The sequence below is a fragment of the Bufo gargarizans genome, chromosome 8 (assembly GCF_014858855.1).
Source record: "Bufo gargarizans isolate SCDJY-AF-19 chromosome 8, ASM1485885v1, whole genome shotgun sequence".
Lineage (NCBI taxonomy): Eukaryota > Metazoa > Chordata > Amphibia > Anura > Bufonidae > Bufo > Bufo gargarizans.
Window position 1 is genome coordinate 151,921,346 of NC_058087.1, and position 25,236 is coordinate 151,946,581.

General features: G+C 44.2%; 1 protein-coding gene across 1 annotated transcript in view; it reads left to right on the plus strand.

The window, feature by feature from the left end:
* LOC122945456 overlaps positions 1-21,875 on the plus strand; it is a 200,344-nt gene extending 178,469 nt beyond the window's left edge. The window contains exons 36-40 of the mRNA XM_044304524.1: positions 10,011-10,215; positions 11,902-12,089; positions 12,816-12,910; positions 19,157-19,341; positions 21,705-21,875. Coding sequence (XP_044160459.1) covers positions 10,011-10,215; positions 11,902-12,089; positions 12,816-12,910; positions 19,157-19,341; positions 21,705-21,748 — 717 coding nt within the window. The 3' untranslated portion in view covers positions 21,749-21,875. The remainder of the gene's footprint in view (positions 1-10,010; positions 10,216-11,901; positions 12,090-12,815; positions 12,911-19,156; positions 19,342-21,704) is intronic.
* The last annotated feature ends 3,361 nt before the right edge of the window (positions 21,876-25,236 follow it).

A 25,236-nucleotide genomic window follows, 5' to 3' on the forward strand; every position in this document is an offset into this window, starting at 1 on the left:
AAGTACTACTGCCTGATAAAAATAATAATAATAAGGTTGAAGGCGTGAAACTGTGCCACAGATTTTACAGACAGCTGGCAAAAATTACAAATGCCATACAGAAAAAAACATTTGGGTGAAGGCGCAGAAGCATGCAAAATTGGCATAATGACGAGACAATATTTACAGACATCTGGCCTTGCAATCCCTGATGAATTACATTTTGGTAACTGTGCAGCAGGGCCGGATTAACGTAGGGGCTGATGGAGCTGCAGCTCCAGGCCCCTACCATAAAATAGGCCCATCCGTGCCAGGCAAAAGGCCGTCGGGAGCGGCGCTAAAAGTCCTCTTAGATTTGTACAGGCATCGCATGGTGCAGGAGGGATAACAGCAGGCGCACTGAGTTCATATCCGGCAGGCCGCGTCATTACAGGAACAGCACCAGCTGCTCTCACGTCCTGCCACTGCCACCGGATATACGTCACAGCCGGATATCCGGAGGCAGGACGTCAGAGCAGCTGGTGCGGTTCCTGTAAATAATGCCGGCCCGCCAGATATGAACTCAGTGTGCCTGCGATTATCCCTCTTGCACCACAGTTTCGACCAGGCCAGCACAGGACGGTGATGGCCCACAGCCACAGCGCTCGGCCACAGGCAGCCCACACCACACGGAGAGTCGGAGACAGCAGGCAGCAGCAGGAGCTTCTGGAGGCAGGCTGCAGCAGGTGTGAGATGCCTTCCCTTCCAACTAGTCAACTAGATGAGTGTATCAGGGCAATCATAGTGCTGTTATGATTTATGGACACAGCTCTCAGCAGGCTCAGAAACAGCCTGTGGACTGTGACTCTCAAGAAGCACAGCCAGATAGAAGGCTGGCTAAGCATGCTGAGAGCTGTGTCCATAAATCATAACAGCACTATGAAAATTACTGACTGGCTAAGGCTACTTTCACACTAGTGTTCAGAGCAGATCCGTTCTGAACGGATCCGCTCATATAATGCAGACGGTGGCTCCGTTCAGAACGGATCCGTCTGCATTATATTGTCCAAAAAAAATGTCTGTGAAATTAGCCTGAACGGATCCGTCCAGACTTTTACATTGAAAGTCAATGGGGGATGGATCCGTTTGAAGATTGAGCCATATTGTGTCATCTTCAAATGGATCCGTCCCCATTGACTTACATTGTAAGTCTGGACGGATCCATTTGCCTCCGCACGGCCAAGCAGCGTTCGGGTGTCCGCCTGCTGAGCGGAGCGGAGCCTGAACGCTGCCAGACTGATGCATTCTGAGCGGATCCGCGTCCACTCAGAATGCATTAGGGCTGGACGGAAGCGTTCGGGTCCGCTTGTGAGCCCCTTCAAACGGAGCTCACAAGCGGACAGCCGAACGCTAGTGTGAAAGTAGCCTAAGCATGCTGAGACTGAGCTCAGTCTAAATAACATAACACATAAAGAAATTACTGTTTCTAGCTGCTAGTCCACAGTCCACAGCAGCTAGAAACAGTAATTTCTTTAAAGGGATTCTGTCACCAGGTTTCACCCCTCAGCTAAAAATATGCTGATGTTCAGGGCATCTTCACGATTCCTAATGTGGGCTTATAAATGTAATCTGTGGGCTTATTTAGCTAAAAAAAACTGCTTTTACTAACCTGTCAGTCAAACAAATAAGGTGCCCAAGGGGATGTTAATGGATGCAAGGTGCCGTCTGCACCCGCCGCCGTTCGTGCCCAGCGCCGCCTTTCCAGACTTCTGCGCCGCCTCCCGTCCTCCCCCTCCTGCTGTAAGATCTCGCGCATACAGGGGTTGAGCGAAGTGCCGGCGCATGAGCACTTCGCTGTAAGAAGCCAAATGGAGAAGTCCGCACGGCGCATCAGGCAGAGCCCTGTGCGCAAAATCTTACAGCAGAGGAAGGGGGAGGGAGGGAGGGCGAGAGGCGGCACAGAGGATTAGGAGGCGGCGCAGAAGTCCGGAAAGGCGGCGCTGGGCACGAACGGCGGCGGGTGCAGACGGCACCTTGCATCCATTAACATCCCCTTGGGCACTTTATTTGTTTGACTGACAGGTTAGTAAAAGATGTTTTTTAGCTAAATAGGCCCACAGATGACATTTATAAGCCCACATTAGGAATCGTGAAGACGCCCTGAACATCAGCATATTTTTAGCTAACAGGGGTGAAACCTGGTGACGGTATCCCTTTAATGTGTTATGTTATTTAGACACAGCTCTCAGCCTTCTATCTGACTGGCTAAGCATGCCGAGTGCTGTGTCCATAAATCATAACACAGCTCTATGAAAATTACTGTTTCTAGCTGCTGTTGTCCACAGTCCACAGCAGCTAGAAAACAGTAATCTTCATGTTAAATGATTATGTATATATTTCCATAAAAAGGCCCGGCAAAATCCTCAGCACCAGGCCCATGATGCTCTTAATCCAGCCCTGCTGTGCAGAAGTGTGCCACATCAGCAGAACGACACGTTTTACGGACAGATAGCCAGAAATAATAATGCTTGCTAAATTAAATTTTGGTGAAGGCGCGGAACTGTGCCACATTTACTACAGCTGTCTTACTAGCTAATTGTTGGTCGCAAATGGTCTTCTCATGGCCACATATTCTGCAGTTGATGTCTAACAATGGCGCAGACGGCGAGGTGGAAGAGGACACTGTACTGCTTGGGGATGCATGCCGGCTGCCACAAAGAAGACTGCGAGAAGCGCAGACTTGTTCCAAATGCTGGCCAGTTGTATTTTCCCACTGGATCTGATGATGCGCCTCATGGTCTATAATAGAGCCCTGGTACCTATGTTTGTGTTTGACTGCTTATGAATTATTTTGATCCTGCAGATCTTGCACATAGTGGTGTAATGTGTTGGGCTTGTGGTGAAAAACCACCAAACAGGAGATACTTAAACAGAGCTAGCATCCTCTGAGCTTGGCCTAGGTCTGATACATTTAGAGCCTGGGCCCACTGTATCAGCGGCATCACAGTTCCTGAGTTGACCACAATAGAAGATCTGGACAAGGCAGTTTTGGGGGAGTTGCCTCCTGATGCACTGAAATACTTAAGGGTCCATTCAGACGTCCGCAAGTGTTTTGCGGTCCGCAAATTGCGGATGCGCAAAACACCGGACCGCACATGGCCGGCACCCCAATAGAAATGCCTTTTCTTGTCCGTGTCTGCTGACAAGAATAGGACATGAACACCTTTAAATGAGTACACAAAGATCCCAAATATTTTTAAAATATATATTATCTTTATTAGAAAATCAAAGTATGAACATGATTACATCACTTATAACAATTTATTGAAAAAGTAGTATCAAGCCTTTAGAGTGAAGCTAACTAATAGCTAAAGAGCCTTTTTATAAAATATGACTATTCTCATAGAAAGGAATCATCAAGGTCTGATCACTGCACTATGGTGGACTCTGTGAAGATATGTATCTGGGGTGCACTAGGAACATTATACTAGGAGCAAACTCCCATGTTACTATATTAAAGAGACTATCACCTGTCCAGTGAGCATTATGCTAATTGATGGAGCTGAAGTCTAAAAGTACTAACCGTTTGATGAAATGTGGAACCAGTCTAGAGGGGTAAGGTTAAGGCTCTGGATCTCCCCGACGTACGTTTCGCCGTTCTGCGTCCTCAGGAGGAGGCTCTATTTTTTTGTGGGGCTGCGGAACGGAAGTGCGGATGCGGACAGCACATTTCCGTTCCGCGGCCCCATTGAAAATGAATAGGTCCGCACCGTTCCGCAAAAATTGCAGGACGGATCCGGACCCATTCATACAGACGTGTGAATGGACCCTAAATGGTAGCAGAAAAAGAAAGGGGGCAATTGTGCAGCATTTGCAGCAAAATGTATGTCGCTGGTGCTAGAAAAAAACTCTTATGAACTGTACAAACTTTAGGGTTTAAAAAAAAAAAGTCTAAGGCTGGCTGTTCATGTACAGAATAAATGCAAAATAGTGCAGGATTTTGATGATTGTAGAATTTGCAGTTCATACATCAAACACAAAAAGAACCACAGTGACCAGCCTTTGCTTTCTATGTTAAAAACCCTGACTTTTTTACCCATTGATTCAATCTACCTAAATAAATATGTCCCTAAACTGTCCCTACAACACCTAGAATGCAGGCTAAGCTCAGAATGAGCAAGCCCAGACTGAAGGACCTGCCAAAATCCTGCCCTCTGATTGGATCACTACCTCTCTGTCCGCTCCTGAGCCAATCAGGGCAAGCCCTGCTTCCTTCCAGGGTCATGTGATCCTCTATATTCTCTCCCCCATCGCCCTAACATTTTCCTTGCTAATATTCACAGTAAAATGGAGCTGGCCCTGTTTTGCTTGGTTTGTCCTTAGAGAATCGTCGGCAGCAGAATTTTTGAGCAATTTGTAAAGAATTTGATTTGTTTCGAATTGATTCCCTCATCTGTATCACATACTGATTGGTTGAATCTTCCAGCCATTCACACACAACATGTCTCCGAGTTTGTATGTGGTTTGAAAGTTGAAAATATTGTAAACCGAGGCCATTGACGTCAAGTGTCATGCCTTTTGCTAGGGGCTTTCTGGCGTATTCATTATTTCTGAAAATGTATGTAGTTCATCTGCTTTCTCTTCCTCTTCCAAACACAACCCCCGTGAATATCTGATAATGTGTTTTATATAAGTTACTGAGCCTGCAGGAAGGCTCGCTGGTGCACTGTGTGGAAGGCTTGGATTGATTCAGTCAATTATACACTTGTCTGCTTTCATTATTGATGGCACCTAAATTTAACGCCGTCAGTGCGTTTCCATTCCATCGGTTTTATGGTCTATTTTTGCATCCATAAAGAGCCCTAGTAAATACCATCGCCAACACAGCTCTAATCTTTGTTTGGGGTGTAGCTAAAGGCTCATGGGCCCTGGAGCAAGAGTTCAGATCGGGCCCCCTTCCCTCAGTGCTTTGTAGCCAGGGGCAGGGAAGCACATAGCCCTCATGCTGCCTGAGGCAAAAATTGAAACGGGCCCCCCCCCCCACGCTAAATTCTTGACCTAACCACTCTCCTTCAGCCAGAAGTGTAACTTGAAGATTCTGGGCCCTAGTGCAGAATCTATGACAGAGCCCTCCCATCATGCACTTTCTATATTACAACTGTCTTATGTGGCTCAAGGGTCTTTTGGCCCCTCGGGTTCCTGGACGCGGTAGAGACTGCTACCTCTGCACCCTCTATAGCTACGCCCCTGCTTTGTTGCTTACAGACATATCAATACATTTCACTCCTAGGACTCTAGTCCTTCCTTTACTCAGTGCTAGTCCCAGTCTTTGTTCAGTCCCAGTCATTCAGGGACCAACATCCAGGGACCAAAGTCTTGGTTGCTCAGACTTGTCAATGCGCCTTGGATTTCTTCATAAAACCTTATGCTCTATAGATCTCAGGACATAAACAATCATGATTATGACGTTTGACGTCTGACATTATATCTACTGACATCAGTTGCTCATTCACAAAATGTAATATGATAGTCTTAGTAAATATTACTTAATATTTTTCTGAGACCTGAATAATATTACAGGGAATCTGTCAGCTCCAAAACACCCCCTAAACTAGAGTAAGCGGTGTATGGTGTAACTGGTACTGAGTCGGAATATGTCATTTTTGGGATTATGTGTGTGAGCTCAGGAGTCCTCTCAATGCACTTTACTGCTGGTTTATTGGAGCACAATGTTGGAATGCAGGGGCGCATGGCTGGTTGCACACGAGCGAGTGTCGCGCTCTGGACTCGCAGCGCAGCTCCCATCCTAAACTTCCAACACTGATGGGGTCGCAGAGCATTATATTAACCCTTACAGTTCTGGAATGTATTGGCTAAAACTGACAGCATCATGTCAGTGTTATCCAATACATTCCAGACCCCTAAGGGTTACAAAGCATCATAAATCAATATAATGCTATGTGATCCCGGCAGTGCTGGAAGTTCAGGAACGGAGCTGCGCTGCGAGTCCAGAGCGCGACACTCGCTCGTGTGCAACCAGCCTATAAAGATAAAAATGACATAACTGGACACAGCAGTCACTTACACTATACACCTCTTACTCTGTTTTGGGAAGAGGGGTGTTTCAGAGCTGACAGATTCCCATACCACCCAACTTTTTAGTCAAAGAGGAACACTTGTGAAATACCTACCGTATTTTTCGCTTTATAAGACGCACTATTTTCCCCCCAAAAGTGGGGGGGAAATGTCTGTGCGTCTTATAAAGCGAATACTAGTGAGCACTTCCATTATGGAAGTGCTCACTAGTATGTATTAGGAGCGGGGAGCGAAGCGCCGCAAGCGCAGGTAATATTTACCCTCCCTGGTCTGCGCCGCGGCTTCTCTTCAGCTGTCGCGCTCCCATCTTTCTGGCCTGCGCTGCACTGTCCTGACCCCGTACAGCGCCAGGATGTAGTGCGCACACTATGACCCGATGCTGCACACAGTCATGTGACAGTGCAGCGCAGGCCAGGAAGATGGGAGCGCGACAGCTGAAGAGGAGCCGCAGCACAGGACAGGTAAGATGATTTTTTATTTTAGTCTGATGGGGGTACTGATGGGCTGATCTGAGGTCTGGGGGTACTGATGGGTTCATCTGAGGTCTGGGGGTACTGATGGGCTGATCTGAGGTCTGGGGGTACTGATGGGCTGATCTGAGGTCTGGGGGTGCTGATCTGAGGTCTGGGGGTACTGATGGGCTAATCTGAGGTCTGAAAATATTTTTTCCTCTATTCCTATTTTAAAATCTGGGGTGCGTCTTATTATTGGCTGCGTCTTATAAAGCAAAAAATATGGTAATTACTGGCTGAGGCGGGTCATTGCTAAAGCCAGTAAGCTACTGAGCGCCATTCAGAGCCATTTCAAGAGAGTAGCAGGAAGTAAGGTGCAGCGGAGACCTGACATCATAAGAACTGCAGCGGCTGGAACCAATGAGATGAGTTCATTAATTTTTTTAAAGCATGTGCTGCCCCTGGCAGTTTTTTTTTTTGCTTACGCATCAATATCCCTTTAAATATTAGCATATAAATCCTCTGATTATACATATTCCCAATTGCACCTGAAGTTGAGGTCTAATATACAGGTAGAAACCATACAGATAGTTTAGTAAGGAGCAATTTAGTAAATTTAATAATGCACATTTATTTCCCAGGTCAAAAAGATGGACATTTACGGGGCAAAGAGGGACAGAGGGTCAAAAAGAGGGACTGTTTGTCCAAAAGAGGGATACTTGGGAGGCATGGATTCCTTTTAAATGTTCAATCCACACCTTGTTCATTTTTTTTCCACGCAATAAGTGTTTGCCAGGAATAGAGAAACATGTATGTTATTGTTCAGAAACAGCGCCACACCTGTTATGTCTGGTATTGCAGCTCAGCTCCATTGGAGTGAATAGGGCTGAGCTGCAATGCCACATACAGCCTGTGGACAGGTGCGGTGGTGTTTTTGGAAGAAAGCAGGCATGTTTTTTTAATCATGGACAGTATTGACTATGCAGCGGACCGTTCCCGCGCCAGGGGCCTCTTCTATGGTGGTATGTGAATTCTTTAGAGTTTTTGTCATGACGCCAGTTGCATTTCAGCAACAAGGGACTAGGTCCCCCTATGTAGAAGATGATGGTGGATACCAGGTGTAGGAATGCCAGAGTGGTGTAAAGGCGGCCTATAGTGTCCCTTTAGGTGTGGCTTTGCACTTGTCACGGTGCACCTACCTGGATTTCAAGGAACCCCAAGCATGGTCATCCGCAGCAGTGATAATAGGGTGAATAATTGAGGGATTTGCAGAATGAATTGAGTCCAGACTTGTATTAAAGTAGTTTACAGCTTAACTTGGCATAAACTCTCATGAAGGAACAGTCTTCCAACTTTATCTTGGTCATCAGCAGGTTTTGGCATAAGTTTTGGCAGGCAAACACAATCAGCTCTGCTGCATCTGCACTCTTTCAGCTCTGCTATGCTGGCTGGATTATATAGGAACTTTTCCTCTTTTGCTTTCTGCTGTAGGCTGCAACTTAGCTTTCTGTAGTCTAACTCTGTCTTTATCTTGATCTGTACCTTTGTTTTTATCTCTGTCTTTATTCAGGGAGTCTTTACTCCTGACTCTGGAGGCTCTCAGCTTAGGCCTCTGGGCCCAATAGAGCAGAACAAGCTCTGCTGACTTGAACACAGCCTTCCCCTTACAGGGGGTAAGCTTGACTGACTGCTGCAGGCTCGCCCATCAAGGCCGAGGACCTGCTGCTTCCCCATACAGGGGCTACTCGGAACTCCTCCCTCCCAAGAGAGGGCTAGAATGGATAGGTTCCACTCTAGGGAAACCAGCTCTGCCATTGCTGCTGCCATCTGCTGGTGAACAAGGCACATTACACTTGAACATAACATTTACCTGGAACTGAAATACAATTTTGCAGGATCTGAAATAAATACATTTGATGACACAGGATCCACCATAAGAGATAGTGGGGGGGGTGCAAAAAGGTGGTAATGCCAGTCTGGGGCGTTCAGTTCTTCAGCTTTTCTTTCTCACAGCTATTAAGCAGCTAATCTAACTACATCATACACGATAATTTATTCTGAGGAGTTCTTAGAACTTTCTCATGTATGTAGAGAACTTTCTGTCATTTCTGGTTATTCTGGCAGTAGAAGAACATGTCTTCTGTCACTCCTACACAAATGATATTCAGGTGTAGTTCAGAAATGGTTGCCTTCCTCCTTGTAGCTTTGAAAGGTCTTTCAAAGGAGTACAATATCCTCAGGATAGTTCATCAGTATCAGGCCTCTTGCACACGCCCGTATGCCCTCCGAGATATACGGTCCGTGGGCGGCATTGATTGTGCGCACGGGAGCACACCGCATCATAGATTACAATAATGCTGTGCACGTCAGGCCGCCCACGGGGCTATTGTCCCGCACTCATATGATCTTATGAGTGCAGGACGGCGTACAACCTGTCCGCAATACACGGGCACTGGCCGTGTGCACCACGCATCGCAGGACCCGTTCACTTAAATGGGTCCGCAATCCGGGAGATGCGGTGCGGAACGGAGGCACGGATCGAAAGCCCACGGAAGCACTACCGAGTGCTTGCATGGGTTTTCTGTCCATGCCTCCGCACTGCAAAAAAGTTGTACTTTTTTGCGGTGCAGACCGTCGAATGCAGATCACGGACTTCATTCAAGTGAATAGGTATGCGATCAGCATGCAGCGACCTCACAGTCGATGCCCATGCATTGCAGACCGCAATTTGCAGTCCGCAGCACGGGCCAGGGCAGCACAGAGTCGTGTGCATGAGCCCTCAGATTGTGGAGGGTCCAACTCCCAGCAAATCCATGATCAGCTGAAAGAGCTGCAGGACTCAGTCCAGTGCTGCAGCCTCCTAACACCATACCAAGCACAGCGCCACACATTGTATAGTGGCTGTGCTTGGTATTGCAGCCATTTACTCAAATGGGATTGAGCTGCAAATAAGCCATGTGACCGATGAACGGGATCTCACTGGCCTAGGAAGAGGCCGCAGTGGTCAACGGAGCACCATTGCTGAACGGCAGGATGCCGGGAGTTGAACCACCACTGATCTGATATCGATGATCTATCCCGAAGATAGGTCATCAATATTTGACTGCTGGAAAATCCCTTTAACTAATTTGTTATCAGCTGCTTTGATACAGTCCTGTCTTGCTGCTGCCCCATATACAGTGTCATGTAGATCAGGGGTCAGCAACCTTTGGCACGCCAGATGCTGTTAAACTACAACTTCCAGCATGCACAATTGCTCGGCTGTTCTTGTGAAGTGTAAGGATTCTGGGAGTTGTAGTTTCAGAACAGCTGGAGGTTGCAGATTCCTGATGTAGACTTTATCTGGTTATTTGCAAGCCTTCTTGCCCGAATGATATATGATGAAGACATTTTAATAAGGTTATAGTAAGCAATTCAGCAACATATGCATTCTGCTGTAGAACATAGAAAAATCCTTAGAAATGCTCCTAGCACCGTGATGTTCTTCTGAATTGTCTTTTGCAGATGCAAAAATATCCCTTTCTCCATGAAGCAGCTGGGTGGCCTCTGGCAGTGTCCCAGGAGGTTGCGGAAATCCTGCAGTATGGACCAAAAGCATTTCACCAGATGTGGAAGCAGAGCAGTCTAAGACAAATGCTGCGACACGACCTTCCTTTATACCTAGAAAAACTCAACAGCTTGGTTCAGCAAATGCAAACTGAACTGCAAAGTAAGAAAATGGACTAGCAATGATTTTAAAACAGACCAAGACACGTCCATTTTAGTAAATACTTGTATTCTCCATGAACCTTGTGTTGGACCATCCATTACGTCATTCCTCCTGGGTATTATGAATAAATTGGACATTACAATTCCCCTTTTTCAATGTGGCATGTCCCTACACTGTAAGATAGTGTCGCTACTGACAGTCAGTATTAAACTAAATTCTAAGTCAGAATGGTAGCAAACAGTTGTGACTTTATTTGTACATTTCCAGGAGGAATAACTGAGTAACAATGTAAGGCTACTTTCACACTTGCGTTCATAGGTCCGTTCGTGAGTTCCGTTTGAAGGGGCTCACGAGCGGACCCGAACGCCTCCGTCCAGCCCTGATGCAGTCTGAATGGAGCGGATCCGCTCAGACTGCATCAGTCTGGCGGCGTTCAGCCTCCGCTCCGCTCGCCTCCGCACGGACAGGCGGACAGCTGAACGCTGCTTGCAGCGTTCAGCTGTCCGCCTGGCCGTGCGGAGGCGTGCGGATCCGTTCAGACTTACAATGTAAGTCAATGGGAACGGATCCGCTTGAAGATGAGCTCATATGGCTCAATCTTCAAGCGGATCCGTCCCCCATTGACTTTACATTGAAAGTCTGAACGGATCCGCTCAGGCTACTTGCGAACTTAGAAATTTTTCTAAGTTATTAATGCAGACGGATCCGTACTGAACGGAGCCTCCGTCTGCATTAATATGATCGGATCCGTTCAGAACGGATCCGATCAAGCGCTAGTGTGAAAGTAGCCTAATGCAGCTCCATGATTGTTACTTAGGGATTGCCAGTACTTACTAAACACAAGACATGTCCAGAGAGGGGACAGGTCCTCTTAAAACAGGTTCTCCAAGGATGATTTAAAGTGGCCACCAGCAACCTTTCCTAGAATGTGAGCAGGAATGGTTGCCTCCACTTGCAGAGCTGCCTGCGGAGGGTGAGGGGGCAGGACCTTACTGCACACTATCATATACTACATATCGGGGAGTGTTCCTGTCAGACTGCTCAGCCATAATGGCATATCATAGAAAGGATCACATCATTACCATCTATTATAAAACTATCTCTATTATCTATCTGTGTATCTATCTATAATTTGTAGTTTGTGTTATAAAAATAATAATAATAATAGAAAAACAAAAACATACTAAAATAAAAAATGGCCTAAAAATAGATCCCCATGGGGGAGATTTATCAAAATTGGTACAAAGGAAAACTGACTTAGGTGCCCATAGGAACTAATCAGATTGATTATTTTATTTTCCAAAGGAGGGCTAAAAATGGAAGGTGAAATCTGATTGGTTGCTATGGGAAACTAAACCAGTATTTCATTGCACCAGTTTCGATAAATCTCTCCCCATGTACTAAATCACAGAAAAAAGACACAAAAATTATTTAAATAACCAAACAGAAAAAAAATGATGGTGCAAAACAGAAAATATGTGTCTGGTCAGGAAGGGGGGGTGTTAATAACCAAGTCTTGAACAGTAGATTTTCTTTATATTTTGGTAACTTCATCCCTTAATATTATATTGTCATGTATTGTATTGAAATGTGTTAGGACCTTATTTCTGTATACATCTGCTTAAATGATAATGTGGTATGACATAGAACAGGAGCCAGCATAATCATTATACTGTTTCATTTTAGAGCCCCTTTCTACGTTAAAAGATGCCTATTACGACGCCACCTTAAAACCACTGGATGACGTTTGGAAGGAAAAGACGGAAACTAGCCTTCACCTGATTAATGCCTATCTCCCAAGTATTGTTAAGGACGAATGGTTAATGGAACCTATTAGACACATTTTACATGGCATAAAGGCTGGTGTAGATTTGGTAGGTATAACAGCAATATCAAGTCTGAAATGCGTGAGTGATTGGATCCCGCCTGACGATCAGTTGATCTCTGTGGGTCTGGATTCGGAAACCCCCAGCTTTTACCACGACTGGGATGCTGCAGGGAGAATGTTTCATTACATGCTGGTGATTCAGAGGAATGGACAACCATCTTTGGATGCTCAGGGGATGGTCCTTACGTCTCATTGGCCTCCCACCATGGCTGGTTAATGGTCACATAGAAGTGGTTTATCTTTCTAAGGAGAACCAGAACAGATACCTTTAAGAATATCTGGACAAGTTGGTTCTCTAGACCTGGGATGTCGACCTGCGGCCCTCGAGCCGTTGCAAAACTACAACTCCCAACATGCCCTGATAGCTGCAGAATATCCAGGCATGCTGGGCGTTGTAGTTTCGCAACAGCTGGAGGGTCGCAGGTTGGGCATCCCTGCTGTAGACAGTTGGTGGATGATAAGTGGTACCTCCATGAACCTGCGCCCATCCCCAGTTTAGTCAGGGGCTGCCATGTTCTAATAATCTAGTTTTATCTGTTTGTGAGATATTAATAAGAGGAACCTGTACAGTACAAACTGATAGGACCGGTAATATTATGTTGGCACGCCCTACATTTACCTAATATTTTACTTTTAATTTGCTTTGTGTTTGGAAATAATGTTCATGATTACTACAGTATATGATTTTCAAATAATTCACTTATTAATCTAGGGCATCCATCAGATACTGAAGTGGACAGAGAACAAGCTCTCCAGGGCAGTAAGCAGGATTCGGAAACCTCTGACAGGACTGTTTCATTACTCCAGGTACAACCATTAGCTCCTCTGTGTACCGTATCTAAATGTGTGATTATTGTATGTAAGATATTTAGGAGACATTTAATAAACAGAAATAAGCCTAAATTAGGTGCATTTCTGGTGCAGATTGCGGCGCAAAGGGTGTGTCATGGTCAGGCAAGGGGAAGGGCCGGCAGGCCCGTATCATTTATCATTTTCTACACCTGTTTTAGGCGTAGAAAATGGTCTAAATGTAAGACAGCTTGGAAGCTGTCTTACATTTAGAAGCGGATCCACCGCCAGGTAAACGTCGGTCTTAATTAATGTGCCCCTAAGTCTCTTCTTAGATTTGTTTTACCGATCTTGATACTTTAACTGGTTGATATTGATAATCCTGTCTTTGATTAGAGTAAAATGGCTACTGAAAACGAATCTCCACAGAACAGGGATTATCAGCCAATTAATAGGCTTAGTGGCCAGTATGAAAAATGCAGGATTTTAGGATTTTTTTCTTTAATATAGTGACATAGAAAAATAAAAATTACATCATCAAAAATTCTTTAAATTATGCTTAACACAAAAAGCTAATTTTCTGATGACACATTCTTTTTAAGGAGGACCTGTCACCACGAAATGCGTTGCAATCTGTGGATAGTTTATTATAGAGGAGGAGGAGACGAACAGATTAATATATATATCTTTGTGGGAAAAGATTCTGCGAAACGTGTAATTTATACATTTAAATCTCAGCTATTTCTGATTTCACTGTTCATGGGGGAGGTATTAACAGCTGTCTATGTATACACACTTACTCAGACAATGCTACTAATCGCCACTGTGTAGAATTATCAGTGGCTGACCCAGAGAATGCTGCTAATCACACCTCCCCTGTGTACAATGAAATCAGAAACAGCAGAGATATAATGTATAGATTGCAAGTTTCCCACAAATATATATGTCAATCTGCTGAACTTCTGCTCTATAACATGGTGCCTGCAGACTGCACTGCATTTTGTGGTGACAGGTCCTCTTCAATGATCAAGTGTAGGGCCTGCAGTGCATATCAGGTGTAGTATGGATTTAGTGGTTGTTAATGAGCTCATGACGTTTAATTCCCAGATGTCCAGATCTACAAGCATTAGAACAACCAGCCTAAATGCAGTATGTAGGGTGGGTAGCAAACAAGCACCCAACCATCCCGTTCTGACTTGGTGAAACTGAATGAACCAAATCCAGAACCTCCTCTGTTTATGTCCCTGGTTACAAAATAAGCAAAAAATTCTACAGACGCGTTCAGATGAATAGATGACATTACCATGTTACAGAAAATAGGAGTTAGGAGCAGCACTGCAGTCGGCTTATGCAGAGTTCTGATGGTGTGATGCAGCAGCTGGACAAGAGACCCCAGATCCAAGGCGGTCCACAGAACAGTCAAAAAGGTAAAGGGTCACAGCAGCATATCCATCCAAGTTTCTTTATTGTGCGAAATTCCAAGGCACAGTGTACAAAATCCACACAACGTTTCGGCTAGGTTAAGCCTTTATCAAGTGTATATTACAATTCCATAGACTCACATATAAATAGAGCTAAAACACACCCACATCATTAATTACCTAATAAGTGACCTAATTCAACTTGCAGCTTGCCACAGTGAGTTCTCACATCAATAATAAGTAGGTAGGAACATACATAGCGATCTCACCTGTATCCAATGATCCATGGCGGCAAGGCATGTGTCCCCCAGCGTTCGGCCGCGCATCTCAGTGCGCATCATCAAGTGTCGACTGAAGAGGGCCCAGCAATGTGACGTAGAGCAACTTCATCAGTGCCCAACCAATAGGAGACGCATATAGCGACGGCATCAAAGGCCGGCATCTAGGTCACGTGCCCAGAGAAAACGGATCATATGACCGCTGTTTCATGTTGTACATTACGCTACATTGCTGGTACAGAGCATTGCCCCATGGATACACATTGTCAAACCTGCTAAAATGAGAGTAGCAAAGGCGAATACTCACTGATTTAATGTAAAGGCCATAAGTGACACAAGGACAAGGCCTAAGGCGTGCGGCATAAAAGATTACCACAACTAAAGGATTTTTCTTAGGGGTGTGCTTATGTAAAATTCAAACATAAAAACATATACATACAAATGCATAAAATGGATGAGGCTCTATCTGAGTCCTGCCACATTGAACTCCAAATTGAGTCCAAAGGGCTGTAGGGATCTCAGTGTATAAATCCATTTGAGTTCTTTTTTTTCTCAGTATGGCATCCTTATCTCCACCCCTACGAAGGGTCCCCACACTGTCAATAACCCTGAACCTCAGTTGGTTGACCGAGTGTCCGGCATCCACAAAATGCTTGGCCACGGGCTTATCCATGCTTGCCTTGCGGATCATCCTCTTGTGCTTATTGATCCGTTCGCAGATTTCCATTGTAGTCTCACCTACATAGATGAGACTACAAGGGCATTGGATGATATATACCACGTCTCGGGATCTACAGGTAAAATATCCGTTGATCCTATACTTTTTCCCGCTGTATGGGTGAGAGAAGTGGTCTCCTTTTAAAATGTTTCCGCAGTTACAACAAGACAAGCATGGATAAGTCCCATTTTTCCGTGGGGCAAGAAGCATCTGTGAATCAATATCAATATCTGATTTGACCAACTTGTCACGTAGGCTAGGGTTCCTCCTGTAGGCCATCATCGGCGGGGACTTAAATTCATCAATATCAGGCTATCCTCTTTGTAGAATATGCCATTCTTTCCTAAGAATGTGAGCAATGTCACCACTGTCCCGGGCCGAAGATGGATACAAAAGGAACCCTAGCCCCGGACCTGATTTTGGTGGGTTTCTGGAGCACTGAGTCCCGGTCAACCAAAGAAATCATTTGTTTTGTTCTGTCCAGCATGGAGTCCAGCATACGTCGTGGATGGTAGCTATCATGAGTCAGGAGAGTGTTTCTGTCCGTGGGTTTTTGATAGAGGTCTGTACCTATTAGACCCTCTACCACATAAACCCGTACGTCCAGGAACTGCAGTTCACTATTGGACTACGTAACCGTGAACTGCAAACCTGGTACCCCGGTGTTCAAGTGTAGATGGAAATCCTCCAATTCATTGACCATACCCGTCCAGATCATAAAGATGTCGTCGATGTAGCACCACCAACACAGGACCCTCCCAAAAAAGGGGGATTGATATACCAGTCTGTCCTCCACCTCGGCCATGAAGATATTAGCGTAGGTGGGGGCCACATTGGACCCCATGGCCACACCTCGTTTCTGCTGGTAGAAGGTGTCCCTAAAGAGGAAATAATTCCTCCTCAGGACCACCTCAAAAAAGGAGGAGAACAAACCGGCACACCCCCGGGGGGAGTCCCATGTCGGCCAGGGCCACATCGACGACACCAAGCCCATATGTGTGATCAATGGACGTGTAAAGGGACACGACATCAAAGCTAACCAATAAGAATTGGGCTGGCAACTGTAGCTCACGTAGCTTAGACAGAAAATGACCCGTGTCCTTGATGTAGGATGGGGCGGAGGTCGCCCGGATCTGCAACAGCCTGTCAAGGAAAACAGACAAAGGGTTAAAGACAGAATCCCTGCCAGACACAATAGCTCGGCCAGGTGGATCATCCAACCTCTTGTGTATTTTAGGGAGTACGTATATCATCGGGGTGACCGGGTGAGGCACAGTAAGATATTGACATAGTCCATCGTCTATAATGGAATTTTGCAGTGCTTCCCCTAAGATCACCCCGATGTCACGCATAATATCCCATTTGGGATCTCCCGGAAGTTGCACATAAACTTCCAAATCATTCAATTGTCTGTTAATTTCCCTGACATACATCGCAGTGTCCATGACGACCACCGCCCCACCCTTATCCGCCGGTTTTATGGTGAAACGGGCATCTCTTTCTAGTGACACTATGGCTTCACGTTCTAACTTGAATAGATTATTCCTACCCTGACCAGTGGGTTTTAGGGTTTCAATCTGCTTGTGAACTATCTGTATATAGGACTCTATCACATGATTAGTGTGAGGGGGGGGAGAAATAACTTGGTTTCTTTAGATCAAACATATTACACGTCAATTCAGCAGTACCCTTATTTTTACATACAACAATACCCCTATGGTCAGTATTTTTGGGGGCAAAAAAGCCTTTTAGGCGTAAGTTCCTAAAGAACCGCTGTAGGTCCTATTGAAGAGCAAACAAGTCTCTTTCAGTTGTGGGGGAGAAGGTGAGGCCACGGCCTAATACCTGCATCAGTTCCATAGTAAGTTGTACTGAGGAAATGTTCACTACCAGGTGCTTCATCTCCTGGGATTGCGTCTCGTTGTTCTTGATGGTATCCCCCTGGTCTTGCCCGAAGTCGGGGGTAACTTTTTTTTGTGGCATCGGTGGTGCTTCCTTCCACCCCTGCGGCATCTCCGCCACCTTGCTGGCCTAAAAAAACAGCTGATGTGGAGGACTCATCCGTAGAGTCAGAATCAAGTGTAGAAAAACCAAAGTGTCCTCGATCAAACCGTCGGTTACGTCTTTTTCTAGGTCTATTCTGGGGTTGCGGATTGCGCCAGTTATAGAACTGCCCCAGCTGATAGTCCTCAAGGTCCCTGTGCCATTTATCTCGTTTGACCCTTTCAGTCTCACATTTATGGTGCAATTTTATCGGTGTGAGTAACAAACTCATCAGAGCTAATAAGCCCTTGGATCTGTGTATTCACACCAATGATGCTTTTCTTGATGTTTTCCACCTCCTTATATAGAAAGTCTATGTTTAATAGCATTAAAGGAGTATTGGTTACTCACCGCCTCAAATTTAGCGCAGAAGTCCATATCGTTTGGGAATTAATTTGGCCGTAGGTGCGATCGAAGGCCCCTCGGGATGCGACGACTTTTATAATATTCCCTTAAAGTGCTAAGATGGAGTTCCATCGTGATGAGCCTTTTAGATTCCTTGCTCACATTTACGTTTGAGCAGGTCGACAGAGGGTGTGCTGAGAAAGGATACATCGCCAGATTCTGTTCCAATCAATCTCTGGATATCCTCATCCGTATACATATACACTGTGTCACCTGGAGTTTCAATGCTCATGCTGGAGCCAGGGAGCGTATCCATATTCAAGCAATCATGCGTATTGGCATACAATTATCCCGGTGCCCGCTCCTCAGATCAATAGATAAAGAAAATAGGAGTTAGGAGCAGCACTGCAGTCGGCTTATGCAGAGTTCTGATGGTGTGATGCAGCAGCTGGACAAGAGACCCCAGATCCAAGGCGGTCCACAGAACAGTCAAAAAGGTAAAGGGTCACAGCAGCATATCCATCCAAGTTACCATGTTACAGTCACTGAACCCTGTCATGCAACTAAAGTTATACAAAATCATCTGCTTCCTCTTTCTCGTTTATATCTGATTTCCAAATAGTTTTTATTTTCATACAGTTTTGTCACATGGATTTGATCTTGCTTTCTTCCTCAGTCTGCTTTCATAGAATATTGCATGGACCAATGTCTGGACACATGGGGCTGGATTCTAATAAATATTGTCTTAAGTCTTATGTACGGCTGCACCCCCTCAAAATCATGGTCCAAAAATATTTTAAATAACCAAACAATGGTTCCCATAGATTATTTTCTTTACGGATGACCTAGCCTCTGCATAGTTCATCTGTATCTGATTGGTGGGGGTCCGTAACCTGGAACCCCAGCTTACCAAGCACAGCGCCGTAGATTGTACAGTGGCTGTTCCTGGTATCGCGCTCAGCCCCATTCACTTCTATGGGACTGTGCTGCTCCTATGCCATGTGAAAGATTAATGTGTCGTCACTGGCCTAGGAACAGCTGGAGAAGGCCGCAGCACTACATGTACTGTGAGCGCTGCTGCCTTCTCAAACAGCTGATCGTGTGGGTCCCAGGTGTCAGACCCCCACCAATCAGATACTGATGACCTATCCAGAGGTCAGGTCATCAGTATTAAAATCTCGTGAATTGCTGGCATGTCCCACATAAACAATTGTTTTATTAACAGGAAACTTCTAAGACACAACATAATGTTTTGCCAGTTTTTTCATAGATTTGACACTGCAGATATGAGTGGACTTTCCAAGAAAATATGAAAGCATTTCCACATAATTGGTGGCTGACCATGCATTAGCGCTCACTTGTATTACACAATCCAGGGTTAATGGATGGGTATTGTTGGAAATGCTGGTGTTGTAACCACTACAGAGCAATTCATTTGTCCATTTCTTGTATTTTGCAGTAACTGCTCTGTCACGCTGAGTTTCCCTGTGCTTCCAATGGAATACCACTTAACAGACCTTGCAAATGTCACACACTACATCATTGAGGAGAAGTTAATGAAACCACTAAGAGAGCTGTACAGTGTGAACCCTGTAGCAGAGCTTTACCGATTTAAGCGAAGGATGATGGAGAGCCCATTCGAGTGTAGGTGACAAGCAGTTATACGGTGCAGTTCACTATGTAAATCTGTATGATTTGAAATGTGGTTAATCAATAGTAAAGATACATTTGCAAACAAAACTGAGTCCAGAGATAAAAGAAAATCCAACTTGTGCTTCATTAGAGTTGAGAATAAAACCACAGCAATACAAAATTGAGGAAACGGCACCCCTAAAAACTGCTGGCGCCTTTCAAACAGTTACCTGTCCTTAATCATACGGAATGGCGGTAGCAGCTTCATATATAGTTTTGTGAGAAAAGATTGAGTACAACTTGGAACATTCAAATCTCTTTTCTGACTTCAGATGTACCTGGGGGAGGTGCTATCAGTGATTGCTAGCATTCTCTGTGAAAGTGTGTATACAGAGATAGCTGTCAGTCACTGATAGTTGTACACAGGGAGGTGTCATCAGTGATTAATAGCATTCTCTGCGTAAGTTTGTATATAGAGATAGCTGTCAGTCACTGATAGCTGTACACAGGAGAGGTGTTATCAGTGATTGATAGCATTCTCTGCGCAAGTGTGTATATAGAGATAGCTGTCAGTCACTGATAGTTGTACACAGGGAGGTGTCATCAGTGATTGATAGCATTCTCTGCGTAAGTTTGTATATAGAGATAGCTGTCACTCACTGATAGCTGTACACAGGGAGGTGTTATCAGTGATTGCTAGCATTCTCTGTGAAAGTGTGTATACAGAGATAGCTGTCAGTCACTGATAGTTGTACACAGGGAGGTGTTATCAGTGACTGCTAGCATTCTCTGTGTAAGTGTGTATACATAGATAGCTGTCAGTCACTGATAGCTGTACACAGGGAAGTGTTATCAGTGATTGATAGCATTCTCTGCGTAAGTTTGTATATAGAGATAGCTGTCAGTCACTGATAGTTGTACACAGAAGAGGTGTTATCAGTGATTGATAGCATTCTCTGTGTAAGTGTGTATATAGAGATAGCTGTCAGTCACTGATAGCTGTACACAGGAGATGTGTTATCAGTGATTGATAGCATTCTCTGTGTAAGTGTGTATATAGAGATAGCTGTCAGTCACTGATAGCGGTACACAGGAGATGTGTTATCAGTGATTGATAGCATTCTCTGTGTAAGTGTGTATATAGAGATAGCTGTCAGTCACTGATAGCTGTACACAGGAGATGTGTTATCAGTGATTGCTAGCATTCCCCGTGTAAGTGTGTATATAGAGATAGTTGTCACTCACTGATAAGTTGTACACAGGAGATGTGTTATCAGTGATTGATAGCATTCCCTGTGTAAGTGTGTATACAAAGATAGCTGTCATTCACTGATAGCTGTACACAGGAGATGTGTTATCAGTGATGGATAGCATTCTCTGTGTAAGTGTGTATCTAGAGATAGTTGTCACTCACTGATAGCTGTACACAGGAGAGGTGTTATCAGTGATTGATAGCATTCTCTGTGTAAGTGTGTATATAGAGATAGTTGTCACTCACTGATAAGTTGTACACAGGGAGGTGTTATCAGTGATTGATAGCATTCCCTGTGTAAGTGTGTATATAGAGATAGTTGTCACTCACTGATAGCTGTACACAGGAGATGTGTTATCAGTGATTGATAGCATTCTCTGTGTAAGTGTGTATATAGAGATAGTTGTCACTCACTGATAGCTGTACACAGGAGATGTGTTATCAGTGATTGATAGCATTCTCTGTGTAAGTGTGTATCTAGAGATAGTTGTCACTCACTGATAGCTGTACACAGGAGAGGTGTTATCAGTGATTGATAGCATTCCCTGTGTAACTGTGTATACGGAGACAGCTGTCAGTCACTGATAGCTGTTCAGGGAGTGGTCTTAAGTTTAGAAAGAATAGAGACATTTATATCAATCTGCTCCACTCCTCCTGCTCTATAACAAGTTGCCTGCAGATTGCACTGTTTTGTGGTGATTTTTTAAGAAGTACAAAACCTGAAGGATTCTTGGATAATAGAAAACATGAGATGATAGATTTGTCCCTTGACTTTGTAACAAGCTCAGTGGTTAGTGCTGGTGCCTTACAACACTGGGGTCCTAGGTTCGAATCCGACCAAGGACAACATCTGCATGGAGTTTGTATATTCTCCCCGGTACTCTGGTTTCCTCCCACTTTCCAAAGACATACTGATGGGGACCTTAGATTGTGAGCCCCATTGGGGACAGTTCGATGCTAATGTCTGTAAAAAGCTGCAGAATATAGTAGTGCTATATAAGTTCATAAAATAAATAATAAAATAAATAAAGCTGTAATTAATATCAGAATGATCATCAAAAGTCAAGTGATTAGTGTTCTTCTTCTGTATACTGTATTATATCTATCTATCTCTTGTTGCTAGATCACGCAGTTTTGATTGGAAACAAGCACATTCGTGACCTATGATGGAAATATTATTGACTTGTCTTCAAAATGTAGCCTTTTGTTGGCTAAGGATTTTGTCCACAATACATTCACCATAGTACTAAACCAAGGTACTGGTGGGCAGAGATCATTACACATAGACATGAATCAGGTCTCCATAGACATCTATCCAGGACTAAAGGTAAAACTATAAATCTCTATCTCGCTATGAGGTTTAATATTAAAATGATATTTTATGCAAATGTTCCACAGTGTTGCAGTACACGTTAATTTCAACATTTCTCCACAGATAGAAGAGAACTGCCAGAACCTTGATGTTCCTGCAGTCAAGAATGGAGTCTCAATCAAAAAACATGCTAATAAAATTGGGGTGTCAAATCAAGAGGGAGTAACAGTACAGTGCGACAATCACTACGACGTCTGCAGTATTACCCTGGAAGGATGGCATCACGGTAAAATGAAGCTACTATGCAACCTTTGCTAAATATTCATTGATTGGAATGAATGCTCCTACATGCATGGAGCTCAGTCCAATAAGTACAGAAAAATTTGCGATAATCTGGAATGTTTTTCTGGACCATGAGCAGTTGAGCTGCTTCTCCAAAAAAAAAAAATATCAGATCTTAACGGAGTATTCCCATCTCAGAATGGGCCCACCCATACCCTTCACGCCTGGATTTGGTGGCCAGAGGTGGTAAGGACTACATTAAGAGCCAAGCAAACTGCTACACTGGCTTCCATAGAAGTAAATGAGAGATACAGAAACAGGGTAGCACGGTGAGCTACACTTTCTGCATCTCACAAATAACCTGAAACAGAGTAGCTTGTTGTGCTTTGCTGTTTCTGTAACTCCAGTCACTTAAATCGGAGCTGAGGTCCAGTACGTTGGCATGGCCATGGCTCCATCCACTGTTTTCTCCCAGAAGCGGCAGATGAAGATGCCAGGTGTGGCACCTTAACCAATCTGGTATCGACACCACATCCTGAGAACAGGTCATCAAAATTTACAGACTAGAAAACACCTTAAGCTTTATTTGACAGCTGAAAAGCCAGAAGACTCTACTGTAGTTCTCGCAGTAACAGCATCTCCTGTTAGGGTACCACAGCTTGGCCGCAACCTTAGAGGTTAGAGCATAGATATAAGCCTCCACAGGCTATGCTGGCTTATATTTGTGAGGATCACTCATGAACGCAGAACATGAATGTGGCCATAACTTTCGTTTTTTCTGTGGTTTAGGATTGTTATGTGGAATAACTACTAGCTTTGATGAAACATGTGAATAATAGAAATCAATTTTCATTATTATTTAGTTAATCATAAAGGCTACAAATGTAAATTCTTTCCAATGATAAAACAGAGGACTGTATATCTCAGACAGTTCCTCTCTCCAGAATTCTCATAGAAGCTGAGTAACGGTAAAAGTGTTTCTTGAGGATAGTTTTTTAATATGTGGACTGTGGAGTAAAATGACCTACATTTTTTTGATTCCAGGAGTCTCTGCTGGACTTTTTGGCACCAATGACAATGAAGCTGGAAATGATCTTCTGCTTCCAGACCATACTCATGCAAATGGCACACATGACTTTACACTAAAATGGCAGGTAGTTATTCATTCTGCTTTGACTTTTTATACAGTATTTAAAATAGTGTTGTTTGGTGGTACCCTTACCACCAAGACTCTCCCCTCCTGACCTACACCTTTACTCTTTACCCAGGTCGACAGCCAGTGCAGTTCTGGAAGAAAGAAGGTGAAGGCCTGTACTACTGCTCCTCATCAGAAGCTATGTAAAGCTTTCTTCCAAGGCAGGCAGTCTGTGCTCAGGAACTGCTTCAAAGTTGTAAGATCTTAGACACACCCTGATTATTTCTTTTGCAGTATATTTCAAAAAGGAAATGTGAATCAGTTTCGCAGTTGGGTAAATAAGCATAGATATTCTGTGCTATGGTTAGATAAGGCTACTTTCACATTAGTGGTTTTTGCGCATCCGTCATGGATCTGTAAAAACGCTTCCATTACCATAATACAACCGCATGCATGGATCCATTTGTATTATGTCTTATGCAGCCATGACGGATCCGTCATGAACACCATTGACTTACATTGTGTGTCAGGACAGATCCGTCTTGCTCCGCACCACATCGCGGACAGAAAAACGCTGCAGGCAGCGTTTTGGTGTCCGCCTCCAGAGCGGAATGGAGACTGAACGGAGGCAAACTGATGCATTTTGAGCGGATCCTTTTCCATTCAGATTGCATTAGGGCATAACTGATCCGTTTTGGACCACTTTTGAGAGCCCATGTGTGAAAGTAGCCTAAGATAGAAGATAAGTGGTGTGGGGCAACAGTAAGAAGAGTGGCAGGTCTGTGTGCAAAACGGTACAGAGTGTGATGATCTAACTAGTATAGGTCACTCAAAGGTGACATTATGTGTCAAATATAATTTGCAGCAAGGATATAAGGCTACTTTCACACTAGTGTTAATGTTTTCCGGTATTGAGATCCGTCATAGGGTCTCAATACCGGAAAAAAAACGCTTCGGTTTTGTCCCCATTCATTGTCAATGGGGAAAAAAAACATAACTGAACAGAACGGGATGCACCAAAATGCATTTGTTTGGTTGCATTCCCATACCGGAGAGCAAACGGCAGCATGCTGTGGTTTTCTTTCCGTCCTGAGATGCGGAGAAAGACGGTCATGACCCACAATGCAAGTCAATGGGGACGGATCCGTTTTTTCTGACAATAGAAAACAGATCTGTCCCCCATTGACTTTCAATGAAGTTCATGAAAATGGCCATGTTAAAGATAATACAATCGGATCCGTTCATAACAGATGCAGATGGTTGTATTATCAGTAACAGAAGCGTTTTTGCTGAACCCTGCCGGATCCAGCAAAAATGCTAGTGTGAAAGTAGCCTAAGTCTTCCATGTAACACCAGATATTACCCTACAAGTCTTTAGTATGTCTCATAGATTGGAGGTGTATGAAAAAACCTGAGAGTACCATGTAATGTAATACCAAGTCTGGGCTGAACAGGGGTTATACCAACAGTACAACCCCTGTTTATGAATGTCAAAAGGAAGGGGGGGTCAACTGCTTTTATGGACCTGCTTTTTTGGTTTCAAATAACCACGTTATACAACATATACAACATAGTCCCTGTAGAGGCCGCTGCAGGTAAATTTATGGCTGGCCACAACTTCACTGAAGTCTTACAACCCAGGCTTAGCTTCATATTGATCATCTTAAAATCCATGCAGTTACTATACAAGAACTTACGGTTTCTCATTTTTTCTTCAGGTTCAACCTGCTCCATTTTATAGAATGTGTGTAGAAGACATTTGTGATTCAAATGAGATTAAGACCATCTGTAACCTGGCGGCTGCATATGTCCATTTATGCAACAGAAACTTTGTTCCTATAGAAATACCTTCCCAATGTGGTAAGTATAGTAACCATACCAAAAACGTTCCTGAGATATGAGAGACTGTGTTTACCATAATCCAGA